Source organism: Pagrus pagrus, assembly GCF_965226575.1.
Source record: "Pagrus pagrus genome assembly, chromosome: 6".
NCBI lineage: Eukaryota > Metazoa > Chordata > Actinopteri > Spariformes > Sparidae > Pagrus > Pagrus pagrus.
In genome coordinates, this window is record NC_140190.1 from 11156410 (window position 1) to 11173568 (window position 17159).

The 17159-nt window shown below is 41.8% G+C and overlaps 1 protein-coding gene across 1 annotated transcript; it reads right to left on the reverse strand.

Moving 5' to 3' along the window:
- Window positions 1-72: 72 nt before the first annotated feature.
- On the reverse strand, window positions 73-5119 carry LOC311259017 (Rieske domain-containing protein). Its single transcript, XM_084355807.1, has 3 exons — window positions 4412-5119; window positions 3782-3897; window positions 73-2619 (listed from the first exon to the last, which is right to left on the reverse strand). Exons 1-3 carry the CDS (start codon window positions 4599-4601, stop codon window positions 2521-2523), a joined length of 405 nt encoding a protein of 134 aa, XP_084211933.1. The 5' UTR covers window positions 4602-5119; the 3' UTR covers window positions 73-2520.
- Window positions 5120-17159: the final 12040 nt, after the last annotated feature.

The window sequence follows — 17159 nt, forward strand, 5'->3', positions numbered from 1 at the left end:
GAACAGTTTCACATTTCTGAATGACAAACGTGGGTTTTAGTCCATTTTCAATCAAATTCATGACAATGTTGCTTACATACAATAATTTAATTTGTGAATCAAACAATACGGGTACAATTTTACATCTTGCATAAGTCACAACAATAAAAACAATGGACAATACAGCTGGTAAGTAGTAATTCACACAACAAACAAGAAACAAAACGTATTAAAATTATTTCAACATATGAAATAAACGTAAGGGACGTATAAGCAAAAGGCTGACATGAATACTAGCTCATAAGAAACCTCTCCTGACCTGTGCAGAATCCTGAACTATGTTTACCTCGACACAAAATAGCTGCATCTCCATTATGTCTGCCCGTTACCCCCCCAGGGGATGAGTGACAGAAATCTCTCGCCACTGGAATTATTATTGTAATAAAGTCGCACAACGGGGAGCGCAGCAGGGAGGAAAATGAGCATGTTGAGCCACACTGTCACTGACACTTTCATGACTGCTCTCTGTGCCTCTGCCAGAAGTGGAGCTGACAGAAAATATAGTGAGTAACTGCGCTCACCACTGAGGAATAAAGAAAACACTCGCATCAGTGCACACACACACATAAAGCTAGAAAAACACATTTCTCTTGAGTCAATGGTGCATTTCAGGTCGTGAACCTTCCTCCGGCGCCTTGCTAACCGTTTCCTTTGAGTCCCATTGCGTCAGTAACAGACAAACCTGTCTGTGCGCGGGCCAGGAATGGAGAGAAACGCTGATGGAGACGTCTTTGCACGGACTGCCACCGGTCGTAATTGCAGTGCCCTTCATGTGTGTTCTGCTTGCTGGAGCCATATGTGGGTTAAAAAACTGTCCAGAAGCACAAATTCTGAAAGGGAGTTTCTGTTGCGTGACATCACTGGAATAAATGTCTAAATTTATCCAAAGGCCACAACTCAACAAGTGTGACTGCTACTCTGTGACAATTTGAGGCCTCAGGTAACGCTTGTTAAAGACATGGAAGAGGATTATTGGTAGTGAGGAACAAGAGGCTCAGTTCGGTGTTAGTTGCTGAAAAGAAATGTCAGTGCGCGTTCACTATTACATGATTACAAATTTAAAACGCTGAAAATCAGTGGAAGCTTTATACTCAGGAAAGGTGACCAGTATCAGTTCGTTTAAGGTTTGGACATCAAGATTACAAAAATAACACAAATCTACATGTTTTGTCAACAAATCAAGATGGTAATCTACATTTGTTTTACTCATCTGTGCTTTTCATTTGGGGCATGTTGGATTTGAAAAAAATCACTTGATTAGGTCTTAGATTATATAATGAAACAGCCCGGCTGCAGTTAACATTTTTGCAAGACACAGATACGTCCAAGGCTGCCAAATGGCCGACTGCAGTTTGAATCACACCACTGGATATTTTTAAGGAAACCTTAAACCCATCCAAAATTTTGGCCGTCAAAACCAGATGTTTTAAAGGACACCTGCGGACATTTCCAAATGGCTTTTTTGGCGACCAAAACCAGCTATTTTTTCACTGGACCTCAAACATCTCCGTCCGTGATTCTGGTGACCAAAACAGGTATTTCAAGGTAAACAGTGATTTTTTTCCTAACCCTAACCAGATGGTTTTTGTGCCTAAACCTAAGCAGAAAGAAATAGAAAATTCAACTGAACAAACCAACAGTTGCAACTTCAGTTTTTTTGTGATTTTGCAGAAACGTACTTATAACTTTTATCCTGCTGATTGGGTTGAATGTAATAACTCGACATCTAACATGACTCAAAAACACAAAGGGTTAATTTCTGGCTGCATGTGAATTCATCCCCTCGTTGCAATAATGGTTTGAGTTGTGCAAAATGATCATTCTGCATTTAATTAGAGAAAGGATTTGGGAGAATTCTCTGTATAGCAAATATTTGCTTGCCAGTGCATACAAGCACAACCAGCCTGGGAATAGATTGGCAGGTAAGAGTTTGAGAGCATTTTCAGATGGTGGTTAGTGGGCTTCAGTTAAACATGCAATGTGTAGTGCAAATTGTGACTGCTCACATGTAAAGTAAGAGCTGCAGAAATAATATCTCCAGGAATCCTTAAAAAAGTAAATGCCCGAAGAATGAAATGGGTAAACAACTTTTGTTCTGCCAATAATCAAATACGCTGACTCTTTCCATAACATCTGCTAAGAAAAGTAAATTCTTTGTATTTATGCTGCATACGAGCTTCTGTCTGGTGTGTGAACAAAAGTAAGCAGTGAGCTCTTCCTGTTCAGTGTCTGTGATGAGTCTCCACCTGGAAGGCCAGCAAGAAAAACTCTGAAACAATTTAATGAAGTCATGCCCTCTTCAGACAATCAGATATAATCCTGAGTCCACAGCAATCTAAGTAGAAACAGTCTGCAAAAAGGACAGATAAGGCTTAGGAATGTTTCAGATGGCTTGGGTTTGTGGAACAAGTCTTAAAAATAGCCCGAGTGGACTCGCTATACAGCACAGCTGTCTCACGTAGGGCTGAAAGTTGAGGTTGTTCAACTCTTCGGATCCGCAGGAAAAGGCTCTAAGGAGAGACGACTGGTGTGTTTCACGTACACGTTGCCGTCCTCCAGCTTGACTTCATACACCTTTTGCTGTAAAAAAAAAAAAAAAACATGAGCCAAAGAGAGCTGGAAAAACACACCATCACGAGCTACTGTGGAAGCAGAGATAAGTCACATAGCAGGTGATGTAAATTAACATCTTGCTATAAACACTCACTGCTGTGCATCTGGGGCTTGTGAATTATAGCATGTTGCAGCACCAATGTTCCTGTTATGTTCATGTGAAATAAATAAACTAAACTAAATCTTAACATGCAAAAGAGCATGTGGGCTTACAGTGAATTTAAAGTCATGATGTGGCAGATATTTGCTGTATTTCATCTTTTGCATGACAGCGGACATCACAGTTATGTCCGACATGTAAGAATGATTAAAGGGGAAAAAAAGACGACATGTTTATGGAAAAAGTTCTTGTTTGGGCAGGTCACTGATGCGTGCATCCAAACAGCAGGAGGGGGGATGGAAAGATGTTTGACTGAAGAAAAAGGGAAACAAAATATCAACTCTGTCTGATGAGTTTTGATTTCGATCTGTGGAACATCCAACATCTAATGAATCGAAGGGGATGATTTGGCTACGTATCGCTGCAAAGGTTCACATCGAGTCCCAGCTGCAGTCAGCAAGTGATGCTTCTGGCTTGATAAGATACAATCAGGTTTTCATATGATGCATCTGACACGTATGTTACGATGTGTTTGATACATATCTTTGAGTTATCTTTGAAGATCCCGTTAGTATTTTTCACCATTATCTACTAGACCCAGACAGATATATCTCATTTGGCTGTTATTGCCTATATTTTTGGGATGTTTTGTCTAATGTGTGCCGATATTAAAACTTTTCTATTTTTTATTTTTTACAGAACGTAATGTGGAAAAACATGCTAATGCTGCTAATTTAGACGTATTACATTCACAGTTAAACTGAACTGATGCCTCCATTGCATATGTACCTTTGTCAACACAAGTACATAATATATATAAGAATATCAGCCAATATAATCGATATCGGAATTTCTTTACACTCTAATATCAGTATCGGTATCGGCCCCAAAAATCCAGTATCGGTTGGTCTCTACTATATATATATCTACTATATGGCTATTACACTTTATATTCAATACTGAGAACAAGAAGACACGTAACTGTTTCAGTATTACGAAACAAGCAGGTCATATTTAACCACCACTGACCTGTAAGGAAGTGCCCGACTTCCCAGTTCTTAGCTCAAAGTCATAGTCGTGCCAGGGGCAGAAGACCTTCAGGACCCCGTCGGCCTCCTCGATGTCCCCCTCGCACAGAGGGCCGCCTGGGAGACACAGGAAACTTGTTAATCACATATATTTCCTCTCCAAACAGATGACTTGTGCCGTCTTCCTTCTAGGAAAATGTGATTTGGAGGCTTGCGCAACACGCTGTGAAACTGATAAACCTGTCACTATGGACACAGTAGCCTAGCAGTTGTTTTTGTTTTCTTTATGCAGAAGGATAAATACACCAGAAATAAACCAGATGCATCTACATATATTCTGCATTTTAGGACAAATGCATTTACTATTGCTTAGATAGACAGATGGATAGATAACTTTATTAATCCACAATTCACATAAAAATCACAAAAACTCGATAAACCAGACACAAGAATGGTAAAAATAACACAATATTTACAAATACAGACACACACCTGTCATACTGCAAGATTTAAAGGGGACAGATATAATAAAATGTGCAAAATAAAGAGTATTCAGCTCTGGTTGTGCGTAAATCTGCCTAGAAAGGGTTAACCTAACAAGAGAGAGTGCATGTGGATGTTGAGGCTTTACCGGAATGTGCACAGCGAGCATCCATCGCAAAAAACTCCCCCTTCACGTAGAAGAGGCAGACATCAGAGCCGCGGCCGAGGGGGGAGTGCATCAGCCGGCAGCGCTTGCTGGAGAGCTCCGCGGCCGGGCCTACGAGCCTCCACGAGCCGCCTTCCGTGTCTCCCTCGTCATCTCCGGAGCCAGAAGCCATAAAGAAACGGCGAAATGAGCTGCTTTTCTACTTTACCGCTACTACAGGGCTGCTTTATTTTTCCGCCGGTGTGAATGCCTTGGTCTGCTCGCTCTGTGGAAATGTTCCATATTAACCACCGGGCCGAGCTGGTGCGACGGTTCGGCCGAGCGGGCTGAGCTTGCAGCCGGGCCAGCTCCTCAGTAAGCCATCCGGGACACCGTCACACGCGCAGCGGAGCAGTGTATCCCGAGCACGGCTGCTCCTCGTTCGTGAATTAATGTCTTGTCACGCCTAATAAACAAGCAGCACCGACATCCTTCATAAACTCGCAGATTTAATTTATAGTTTAGCGGCCACGGCTGCTCTAAAAATAAAACCCCCGAGGCTCAAGCAGCCAGATGCAAAACAGTGGCCCACATGCAAAAGGAGCTTAAAGGACAAGTTCACCCAACATGTAAAAAAAATATCATAAGATGCATGGATTATGACTAAATAAGCATTTTTGGGTGAACTTATCCTTTAATATGGGGACTGCTGCCAGTCATAAATACACGTTTCATTATTAATGGACCCAAACAAACCCTTCCTGTTCTTTGATCAGAGTCGGTCTGTCACAAAAGCCGGCTTTCATGTTTTATGTTCAAACGACGCAACTCTGCCCATTTTCTAGGCTTTCTTAGTTGGTGGCCCTGTTGAGTTTATTGAGAACACTAAAATATAAGAGCGTTGGACTTGTTCCCAAAGTTTGTGGCAAATGTGGAACATTACTTTTTATGCACTGCGCAAATAGTTCAAAATTATTTCTCAATGATCAGTTATAAAGCCCATTATTGTTCTTCCATCCACGGCAGACTCCATAATGTACAGCGCTCCAGACAGGTATTTGGCTGATTTTTCCTCAGGTTAAGTTTTCCACGTTGCAGTTTCTTGGAATTATTACAAATTGTTTGTGAACTCTGTGACCCCGCCAGCGGTTTAGCTGAAGAGCGTTCATGTCAACCGTGGGATTTTTGTCACAAGGACAAAAAATATCAGTTTTAGTCAGCAGCAGGCATACTTTATCAAATGAAACTTGATAAAACAGATAAAAAATATAACCGCATAAGAAAGACGCATCCAAATAAAGGAAGTCAGACCTCAGTCAGTCGCTTTGACCTCAATGAGAACTTGTTATATGTGCGAGCCATCTGTCTTTGATCAAGGAAGATTAATGACTCTTAATTATCAGCAGTGTGTAAACTGACCTTTCCACGAGCGCTGGAGCAGAACTTTGTGCCACCTACAAATTTGTCCAATTGGCAAATTGCAAAAAAACAAAAAAAATGATTATCTGTATTCCTTCAACTTTTATTCACTTTGTCTCCATTGCTTTATTGTGCCAGTACTAATGCTTCTGGCAGTTTAGCCTACAAGTAATGTGAGTGACTGTCTAGACGGGAGTGATGCATAACAGAGGCCACTTGTTCTGATTCCTGACTTTGAGAAACTGACTCATGTAAAACCGAGAACAGTAATGCTGTGAAAATGTGTCATGGGCAGGAGGAACGAACGCTGCTGCGTCTTGTCAAAAGTTGGATCTCCGCGAGAATAAAATGTGAAGAGAAATTGCTGAAGAATAGGAACCGCCAGTGTAAAGAAACCTGAGCTAAGTGACCGTATTCTCAAATATGTTGTGGGCTAAGCTAACAAACTGAAAAGGTTGTCATTATTATACCTCACTCTACAAACATCCACTTACGACCATTAAAACCTTGTAACGGAGGTGTGTTAAGTCTCAATGAAGCCGCAAAAGACTCAAAATGCCAGTTGTTTGGAAGGAAATCTAAATGTTATGGACTGACATGTCACGTTGTAGTATTGTTCTTATCTTTACATTGTTTTTAGAGAGATTTACAGTAGACTATAGTCACACAGTGGCCATTTTCCTCTGTCATCAGGGTGGGAAGCTCAAATGTTAAACTACAGTACTGTGTTTCAGGTTACAACTTCTATAAATGTAGGGAATCTGACTGTTACCATTTCACTGCTTCCAGATTTCAAGGTAAAACAACATATTTGATAGCCTGTTAGCTTCCATTAGACAACAGCTAACAAACATTTCACTTCCACTTCCTAGCCCAACATAAGCATCTAATAGTGTCACAAAAAATATATGTCCCTTTGAGTGAATGCTATATTTTGAACACTTTTGCCGCTTTACGTTTAATTTGGGACTACATTCCCTCAATCGTACAACATCCAGGAAGTAGTTGAATGCTAACGTTAGCTAACGGGTACCAAATATATTATCTTCCCTTGAAATATGGCGCGATGTCCCTCCAGTTTTCCGCTACCCATCATCTTTTCAGTTGCTGCTCGATTGGGAAGCTGTGAGATGATAACAATTTGTCAAATTAGCAACGTTTATACAACTTACATCCTGGAATGCAGCAGCGGCAATATCCCAGCATTCAAGCTTCCCATTCTGATGGAGGAAAATGGTCGCTGTGTCATTAAGGTCAATTGTCAACATCACTGCCTTTACACATTGCTTCTGCCTTTATCATTGCTCAGCATTTTGCACAACTGAGATATTTTGCTTATTCTGTGCAGTGTCATATACCATACAAAGCATGCTTTCAGTGTGAAGTAAGACATTACAGCAATGCTTCTTTCAGTCCTTAGATGTACATACTGAATAGTAATGTTAAAACAGGTTGAGAAGCAAATTAGCCTAATGTTAATTTTTTTATTATGAAAAATAAATGGTACGTGACTGTCAGTTAATTTAACAGCAGATGGGAATATTTTGCCATGCTGCATAGGTAGCTTTGACTCATGCAGCCTCCATTATACAGCAAGATGTAATTGGAAAATCACCAAAGGTGTTTATTTTCAATAACGCTGCCAAGTATTACTTATTCCTGAGGTTATGAAATGGGTCCTTTGGCACCAAAAAGCTTTAGAGTAAAGTGGACAGACTGCAGCTTTGAGTTGGCAGCGACAAACTGACAGTCATTACCAACAGCTCCGCTTTGGCATGCCGAGAGGTGAGAAAACTGCAGGGCACACGCTGTGAATCAAATTAAATGAGCTCCAAATGATTTGAGGTTTTTTTTCAGGGAGAAAAATATAATTACAGAAATCAAATGATGTATTGTGGAAAATCTGAATCAGTGGGCTGGATGGGATTAATAAACAAGGGTGCAGGCGGTGAGAAACAGGGCCAAAATGATCACGGGAGGATAGTGCCGTCCATAAATTTCTTTGACTTCTCGATGCAGTGCTCCGATCACTGGACAGTGCTTGCATGAGGCAAAATTTGGTGTAGAGAGAGTCTGGCTCAGATGAGACATTAGACTGTGAGTGGAGCCCAAACTCATCCATCATTAACTTCGTCTTGTCTACAGCCCAGCAACCACCCTCAATAGTCTCCTAACTCATCCGCCAAGGATGGATGGAAGACCAACTCTCCAGCCAACGTGGTTTTCATTAAGCAAATGCTTCAGCCAAGCTTAAAACACCAATACCTGCTTGATTTGCTCCTTGTTCTAATAAATCTTGTCACTCAAGTGGCTTTTGTTTATTGTACAGATTAGAGGACAGCCTGATTTTAAGTTCCCACAGGGAGCCCATATGAGGATAAAGCTGTTGTTTGTCTGGTACTTGATGTCCTATGAAAACTGTGGATGAATACCCATAATGTCCTTATTTCCCTTCAAATGCAAATCCAGACTCAACTTTGATGTTTGGTGGACAGGAAACTGAACCCACAACTGACTCCTGGGCCTTTTCCCAACGTCTGCCCTCACAGACCTGCATTCCCAATAAGCCCCAAGGCTCTGCGCTGTCCCACTGTGAAAACGATAAGTGGTCGCGGGCCCTTTCATAAACGTTTCACCACTTGATGCACACTTTATATAAGTCTGCATTGCTGCTGACATTGCTTTCGGGAAGTACCCAGAATTCAAAGTGTTGTAATGTTAATAAATGCGAATAGCAGGAAGACCAATATCATCATAACAAGTTTACTTATAGCAACCAGCACTGTGTTATTTATGTTATTTTTCTGTCAGTATATTTTTGCTCTAAAACCTCTGGTGTCTGGGCCTCAGGTGGCCACAGATGCCCCTTTGCCTGAGGTACCTCATGGGTTCATGAAGTGCTGGCCAATGTGAAGCACTTTCAGCTCTTGAACCCTCTCACACTTACATTGATTGCATCGGTGATGTTAAAGGAATTGTTTGACACTTTGAGAAATCTGCATTCACTTTTTGGAGTCATTAGCAATAAACCCATTCAGTCATTTAGATGTGAGGATGTGTTGCCTGAGCAAAAATGTGTGTGGGTACATTGACAGCCGGATTGATTCAACTAAAAATGTCTGTATCTGACTGAAAAACGTGGCTGAAACACATCTCCTGTGCAGACACGCCCTCATGTCTGTACTGCAAACGTGAAGCTACAGCTAGCAGCAAGTTATTTTAGCTCAGAACCAAGACTGGAAACAGCTGTAGCCTGGCTCCGTCTAAAGGTAACTCTGCTGGATTATTTCTTGGCTGGACACGGATACTCCTGGAGTTCCTCCCGTATAACCACAATGTGTCATTTTGACACGTAAGTTTTTGTGCAGATGTTTTGAATAAACAAGATATGTACAGTAACATGTACGTTAGTGAGCACTGGACATGCTGTTCGGCAGTTTTTGTTTCTTTCAGATAGAACCAGGCTAACTGTTCCCGGTCTTGTTTCATATTTAACATACTGACACGAGTCTGGTATCAATCTTCTCATTTAACTCTTGCAAAAAAGCAAAAACAACTTATTTCTTGAACCATTACTTTGATCAAAGTTTGAAAAGTTTCAGTGCTTAGGGCTTAGGTTGACTGAGCCTCTTGTACTGCAGCACAAAAAAGACCAGATCCTAAGAGAGAGAACACTGATTAAGGTCACAGTCTATACCAAGTCTTAAGTCCAGGGAGTGGACAACACAATAAAAACAACAAATAATAAGCAGCCACAAAAATCCCCAAATAAGTGCAGGGGGATATTGGATCATTTGTCAAGAAGGAAATCCTCCTGTGAGGGATGGGACGGAGGCAAACGCCAAACTCTACTCTTCAACTCATAAAGTTTCAATGGTTAGTGAGCAGACCATGGTAGAATCCTGTTCTTTATAGTGTTCACGACACCGCTCTTTGATTTGTTTAGCAGTGTTTATGGGCGCATCAGGATCCTGGAAAACAGAATAGAGAACAGTGTTTGCACCACCTGGGCCTGTAAAATAGTCTCATTCTTTGGCTGTTCAATGACCGTGCAGAGCAATAATCAGATCTAATGACACAACATGGCTGCTCACACCATTACAGATCCACAGTATTAAACTGTTGGCAGCATTCAATGCAGACTGAAGGCATCCTTTGGCTTTTTCCAAACTTAAAGCTGCCTGAGTAAAGGAAAAAGGCGAGATGACTCATCAGACTAGATTTTGGTCTGAATAATGGAAACTTGCAGAAAACAGGAGAATGTGCAGACGTCTTGCTGTTAATTGGCAACCAACTTAAAATGTGACATGTGTAGCCTTATTGTGATTTAGCTACTTCAAGGTCAGTCATTTCCTGTGTTGTTTGCCTTCCTCTATCGCTCATGATTATTTGTGTGGATCAAAATTCAAACAGAAACAAAGAACACCCAGTTTGAAATGTTGATTAATGGCTTTGTTTGCTTCTCTTGAGATTGGACCGAGTTCAATCGTATTAGCGTGATCGATGGTGCTGAAATGTAAGTCAGCGCAGACACTTCCTACTTTGTCTGTCCACATTTTCACAGTCTACTTTCTCAACTTGTCAAGATACATCATTATGCAAACTTAGTTTGATATCCTTAATGCTCCTCAACAATGCTATTTCTCATGTATAAAGGTTAGTGCTGACATTTAGATAGTAGCATGTCGTTTTCCTGGAGATGTAATCTGACAGGATAAATGTGGTCTGAAGTGATGTTGTACAGCACAATTTCCTTGGGCCTACTGGGAAGCAGCATTCTGACAATACGGGAGACAGAGAGCAAAATTCAGACCAATTTTCCAAAACCTTATATGACCTGCAAGCATCGTAAACCTTAGAATGTTTTTCTCGAAACAATTTGTGCAGAAGAGACATCCTGTAAGTGTACCCATGAGACATCACGGACGTGACACCGAGCCGCTGAGTCATTCTCTGTAAAGTCTGCCCCCCCTCGTCCAACTCCACTGCATACAGTACATGTCTGCAGGAGAGATCAGACTATGCTACATTCCTTCCTTCATGTCCTCAGTCCTGATTATATCCAGACACAATACGTCTTGTTCTTCAAGGTCCCCTAGTTTAGCGGACGGACTGCTGGGGGAGGTGGTGTCTGAAGGGAAGAGCAGGAGTTCACCATCTGAAAATGCAGGCGTGCAGTTGTCACGATGTGCCTCTGTGATGATGGTTTTACTGTGTACCATATGGTTTACATTGGATTGGGTTGATTGAAGGAAATAGGAGCAAGTAAATTCTGACGGTGATGCACTGTGTCGTTTTCAGGACGCCTAGATTAATCAACTCATGGTATGAGGCTAAACAGACATAGTACACAACTACATTGATACATACTACATGATACTTCATGAGGTTATCCAACTGCAGCTTGCAGATCATCCACAATCATGTTTATACATCGCAACGTCATCATGGTAACATCTGGCAGGTATGCATGGTACATTTTCCTTCTGCTTTGTATTAAATAAAGACTTGGGCCCAATCCCCTTTTCATATTTGACCCCCACCCCCTGTTTGAGTGCCCCCTTGCCCCTCAGAATGGAGTTACAGAGAGTATTTGCAGAAATCTACTCTTATGAAAAGGGACAACCCTTCAAGACCCTCATTAATGCAGCAACTCCACTGCTGGACTTTAGTTACATTTTGGGCATCATGTAGCATCAAGGGGGGAATGCAACATTGAAATACGTCAAAATTCAGCACTATCATGCGCAAATTAGCATTAACAATGCTTTTAAAGAAAGGCACCATAATACACTGAGAAAACAGAGAAATCTCATAACCCTCGGTTGAGGTGCACCTCTGAAAAACCTCTGTTTGGAGGGCCATGTAGCCCTAAATGGGGTAGGGCTAAATGCCAGGGGTAAGGAGTGTATTGGGATTGAGCCTACAAGTCTACAGCCATGCTCATACCTCAAAGTCATAGATATCAATCTGCCATGAAATGAAAAGGAGAGAAGCCGAGCTCCTGGCTCCCTGGTGCTGTACTTAAGCACAGAGGTGCTTTTAGTTAACGCTAATGTGAGCATGCTAATATGCTCAAAATGACAATGTACAGCTGAGGCTGATGGTAATGTGATTAGTTTAGCAGGTGTTTGGTCACAAACCAAAGAAATACACAAAGTCAGTCTTTGATCAGTTAGTCATGCTGGATGATCATCAAGGTTATTAGCATTCATTGTTAATGCGCCATGGACATCTGTACCAAAGCTTCGTGGAAATCCAGCAAATAACTGAGGAGATACTTCACTCAAAAGGACAGATGCCAATATCATGTTAGCGCAGGAGGAAAAGTCAAGGGGATCCTCTGAGGACCATGATTGTCCGCCTAAAATTTCATGGCAGAGTTGTTGAGATGTTTAAGTCTGGACCAAAGTGGTGACTGACGGACAGGGATTGCAACCCCCAGGGCCACAGCACTAGCGTGGCTTATGGGAAACAAGGGGGGGCGGTGTTGTCCCTGAGGTTTAAGGTGATTACAGTCAGCCGCAATGAGAGAAAGAGAGAGAGAGCAAGAAACAGATTTTTGTTCTTTTTTCCCACTTAATTCCGTGTCCTGTTTATTATTACTTTTTTGTGTACTTCCTGCTTTCACTTTATTTACCTCATGCTGTCAGAATGTTTATATGCCGCGGCATATTTTTCACAACAATATGTCATGCCAATAAATATTCATTGAACTAAACCGAGAGATTGAAAAACAAAAGTGAATTTAGAAATGACTAATAAAATACTTCAAGCACAGAAAATCAATAAAATCTCACAAACCTGCATACAGCACTGCTGAAAATGGAAAAGGACGTGCTCTCTCTCTCTCTCTCTCTCACATGCGTGCGCACACACACACACACACACACACACACACACACACACACACACACACACACACACACACACACACACACACACACACACACCTATAAAACATTACACACCATGATAAGCTTTCCCTCCAATACACAGGACACGGTGTTCTGCTCACAGGCCTATAATCACTTGACTCCCTCGGTCTGCAGACGTCTACACTCCAGACCTTCTGAAATACATCAAGCTCCTCCACATCAACATATTATTCATATCCAGCCCTGAGGCACAGCAGAGACCAGCAACTATAACAATAATTTCGGCTCCACCAGGCCATCAACCCGCAATTTGTTACGCTTTGTGAACCGCTGTGCGAGGCAAATTGCCAATTTAGCCTAATGAAATAAAAAAAAAGGAATGACCACAACGTGCAGGTCTTTGTCTGCACAGAGCACATCTGACACAGAAAAACATGAAACAGTATTTCATTTTAGACCAAATACATGACGCATGGTGGACTGGACATAAAAACCCACATTTGGACCGCTGCATGGACAAAAAATATTGGTCCCACAAGGGAATAACTGTTGTTAGAACATAGCATTTAAAAGTGGCCCGTGGAGAAATGTTAAGCCTGTTCCCCTCTGTTGACTTCAGCCGGACTGTCTGCTGCTGCAGATTCCACCCCAGACTCTAACTAAGTCTTAGTTTTCCTCTCATGGATACTTCAGGCCTCACTGATCTGCATGTGTCCCACAACAGACATACTGTGCTTCCTGAAGGACGTTATTACAGTCTGGAACGAGATGTATCCGAGACAGGATAACAGAGGCCAGTTTCTCACAAAGTAAACAAAAAAATGTAACTTGTGTGTACTTCCCATTTTATTGGAGACAGATTCTAAAAACAGTCTCTTTTGTTATGGAGACATACCTCCCAGGCGGTAAGCGTGTGAGACATTCACCTCTCCATAGTTATTTTGCTCAAGAGATCAACAGAAGCAGTTCAGAATACATTTGGCCTCAATTAAATTCAAGCATCAATAGATCTACAGTAACATGTTCCCCAGTTTCCATCAGACAGGATGGCGTAATGACCACAGGAGATGTGAATGATCACTGAAACAACACCAAACCAGGCATGTCTTTCAATCTCACATGGTCACATCGAATGTAAGGATTAAGTAAAAGTAAGCTCAGCCCCATAAAAGGCCATTAAATAGACCATGAAAGCAAAGATGAAATCTGCGTTGGCCTCCGGCTTCTAACCACATCACAGCAGTCGGTCCGACGGCCTCTCCAGCCAGGCCGCCTCAATGGGGATGAGAGCTGACAGGACTTATGGAGGAGAGATCGATTCGTAAGGGAGGACCCGTCCATCTGGGAAAGTGATCATTTAGGGAAAAAAGGTCTCATGGAGTGAAACTCAGCATGTTAGCTGTTGTTTTAACAATCTTCAGGGAGACACGTGCAGTGTCTCTATAGGGATGAATTTGAAAACAATATTTGGTGTAAAAGTGATTCGATCCACACAAGTTTAAGATAAAATTATTCTGTTAAAGAGGTAGGCCAAAACATACAGACACTGTTTAACCCCCTCGCCCCTTTCTCTACCACATGCCTTTCAGTGGGAAAACGGCACAAAACGATTGACTGTCAGGCGAGGGTATAATTCTCTTTAGAGGTTCCTTAGAAGTTTCAGTTTGACGCTAAAAAAAACCCCGAACACTAAAGCGTCCTCCCTCACTGTCTAACTGACAAATGGGAGAAGCTCTGGGTTGATCAAAATATCAAAGGAGACATATTATGCTCATTTTCAGGTTCATGATTTTATTTTGAGTTACTACTAGAATAGGTTTACATGCTTTAATGCTAAAAACACATCTGTTTTCTAGTTCTGTCCAGTGCTGCAGCACTGTATTCCCCCTCTGTCTGAAAGGCTCTGTTTTAGCTCCTGTCTCTTTAAGATCCCCCCTCCAGAATACCCAGTCTGCTCTGATTGGTCAGCTCTCACAAGCCTAACAACAGCAGAGTTGCTTTGCTAAATCAATTTGCATGTGCTAAACTAGTCTCGTGGCATTGATTATGCAAATGTGTGACATGGTGTTGTAGTGTGATGTCGCAAAGTCGCGGTATTAAGGGCGGGACAACTGATGAGGCGTTTCAGGAGCACTGTTTTCTGTGGGAGAGAGGAGCTTCTCTTGGGGCGGACTTTGACCTCATTAACTTTCAAGATCTTTCACATGTACAAGAAAGCACAATAGACCCCCTTTAAAATGCTAATCCGAGTCACCTTCAGTTATTACTGTGCACTCACAGCATTTAAGTTTCACCAGTAGTAGCGAGTGATTTGATGGCTTTTATCTGCCCCAGATTTTGCTCGAGGCAACATACAAGCTGCTCTACCTTCTTGATGGAGGTTGTTTGGTCCGTATGCAGCTTGTGAGACAGACAGCAGATGCTACTCAAGGCTGAAACAAAGTGCCAATTGACTGCCACCTTCTAATCAAGGCCAACTGCAGCCTTGTTCTCTTTGATTAACTCATAATTTTATACATGCATATCCATCTAACAGCATAAACAAAATCTATGTCAAAGTCAGGGTATGTTAAGTTCTCTACAGCTCTGTAATTATCCAGCAGTAACCTCACATGCTTGTTTTATCAGAAAACACATCTGAAACTCTTCTCACTGAAATCTTTCTGCACGGCGTCGTCTCTTAGCAAACGGTCCGCTTCCTAGAGTGCAATTGCTCACATCTCGGCAGGGCGATGGTGTTGAAATAAGAACAGTGTATATGTGCCAAGATCACAGACATGCATCTCAAATATCCCCGGGGACCGATCGAGAAAGAAAGTTGCCCCAGATAACTCACTGCTGCTGACAAATCCTCGCCCTGTCCACAGGGTCCCATTCCTAATGGTACCCTACTTGACAGATACTTTTGAACCTAGTGACAAAATACCACATTTTGAACATAGCTAGAATAACCCACTAGAGAGGAGCAAAAATTAGTCCTGATCCCTTTTCTTTCTTCTTTGCATGCATTGTACAATGTAGCTACACACATCAGACTGCATAACGGCAAAACATAATCAGTTTTGTCTCATGCCCCAGATACCAACCTATCTGATTAAACTAAATTTATCTAATTTATTTAAAGACCTGATTCTGATCCCAAATGCACTGATGTCTGAACACACAATGTGTTCACAAAGTGACACCAGATGAAAATGTCAGTTCTGGATGGTTTTCTCAAATATCACATAATTCATTTCAGAAAAAAATAGCTGACGAGACATTGAGGAGCTGCAGTTCTGTTTCACCACACTTCGCTAACATCTGGGGCAAAATTTTCCTCAACCTCAGACACCTCTTGTCTTCCACGTGTTGCTGTATTTCACTTCAGAGCTGGCGAATATGATAAATTGCACTTGCTAGAAACTAGGTCGGGGCAGGAGCTACCTGGTTGGAATAACCTGCACATTGCCCAGGAAATCCTCCATGTCTTCCTGACTTGTTTCTTTGATTGTAAGCTATGAGTCTGATTCAGTGCTGAGTGTATTTCCAGTCCGAGATCTGGAAGGTTAAAGGCCCAGTGATTGTCCAATGTTCATATATCAATAAGAAACAGGAAATAGGATCTAGTTATTCTGGCCAGTGAACATATATCCAAAGAAATAAGCCCTTAAAAGGTCCACGTGCTGAGGACGTGCTGAGCAGAGAGTGACGTCACACTCCCACTCTCTGTGTGCGGACTCGGGCTACTAAGTATTTTCATGTGCATGCCATCAGAACGAGAACGAAAACACACACCCACCCACACACACACACGTGCACACACACTCAACGTGCCTTTATACTCGCTCCCAACTCTGCTAATTACTCATGCAAATAATGGCCGAAGTGTACATCCTCTTCCTCTAATAACTTACATCATCACTTGACGTGGGTGTCGTAGAGAGAGGGGTGGTGTGGCCGACACGTCTGTTTGTTTTGTTCTAACATGCTGGTGCCGAGCTGCGTCCACTAGTGTTACACATTAAGGACCTCTAAGTTAGCACACTAACCAGCTTGCAGCGGCCCGTATCCATGACGTCACATTCTGCCACTTCAAAACTTAGGCAGAGGATGTGGTTTATGATATTAATCTTGTAAACTACAAACATAGTTGCATCTCAAAGAGAGATCACAATCTTTCCGTTTCTGGCGGTAAGATCAAATTGTAGATAAACCATGAAGTCTGAACATGACCTCGTTACATAGCCCTATGTAAATTAGATCTTTAACCTCTTTAGCTTTACTGTCTGAAGGGTTCAGGAGGGAAAAGAGTGGAAAAGAAGGACAAATGAGCAAAACACTTAAATTACTTCAACAAATGGGGGTAATATGAAATTTCCACTTCCTCCAAGTTAAAAATGATTTCGTGTATGGGTTTGCTGAATCTGTACTTACTGCACGAAGTCGTTTGAAACTGCAGTTATGAATATTTT

Coding starts and splice junctions, on each gene's coding strand:
- LOC311259017 (XM_084355807.1), bottom strand. CDS start 4,601: ATGGCTTCTGGCTCCGGAGATGACGAGGGAGACACGGAAGGCGGCTCG. Junction 3,898..4,411: donor TGCTCGCTGTGCACATTCCG/GTAAAGCCTCAA, acceptor TGTGTCTCCCAG/GCGGCCCTCTGTGCGAGGGG. Junction 2,620..3,781: donor AGTCGGGCACTTCCTTACAG/GTCAGTGGTGGT, acceptor TTTTTTTTACAG/CAAAAGGTGTATGAAGTCAA.